The sequence below is a fragment of the Cariama cristata genome, unplaced genomic scaffold (genome assembly GCF_000690535.1).
Source record: "Cariama cristata isolate BGI_N322 unplaced genomic scaffold, ASM69053v1 scaffold27857, whole genome shotgun sequence".
Taxonomy (NCBI): Eukaryota; Metazoa; Chordata; class Aves; order Cariamiformes; family Cariamidae; genus Cariama; species Cariama cristata.
The window spans coordinates 9,778-9,987 of record NW_009627598.1 but is presented as its reverse complement, the minus strand read 5'-3'; the positions used below and the strand labels follow the sequence as shown (position 1 = coordinate 9,987).

At 70.0% G+C, this 210-nt stretch overlaps 1 protein-coding gene across 1 annotated transcript in view; it reads left to right on the top strand.

Annotated features, from left to right (window-relative positions):
- Nucleotides 1-3: 3 nt before the first annotated feature.
- The window catches only part of ZFYVE27 (zinc finger, FYVE domain containing 27), a gene marked incomplete at its 5' end in the record, with an annotated part of 4,761 nt that continues 4,554 nt past the window's right edge, over nt 4-210 (top strand). Inside the window, 2 exons of the mRNA XM_009704501.1 lie at nt 4-43; nt 116-194. Coding sequence (XP_009702803.1) covers nt 4-43; nt 116-194 — 119 coding nt within the window. The remainder of the gene's footprint in view (nt 44-115; nt 195-210) is intronic.

Sequence of the window (210 nt, the reverse complement as noted above, 5' to 3'; positions counted from 1 at the left end):
GTCTGCCTCGGCCTCAACTTCCTCCTGCTCACCCTCGGCCAAGGTGCGTGGGGGGGGGAACAGGGCCAGTCCCCTCCCTGAACCCCCCAGGCTGACGCTGTCCTGCCTCTTCCAGCTGCCTGGTACTCGGTGCTTGCCCTGTTGGTCGTGGTGCCAGCCCTCCTGGGCTACCTGCAGGAGACGTGCCGGGCCCGGCCCTCGGACGCGGAG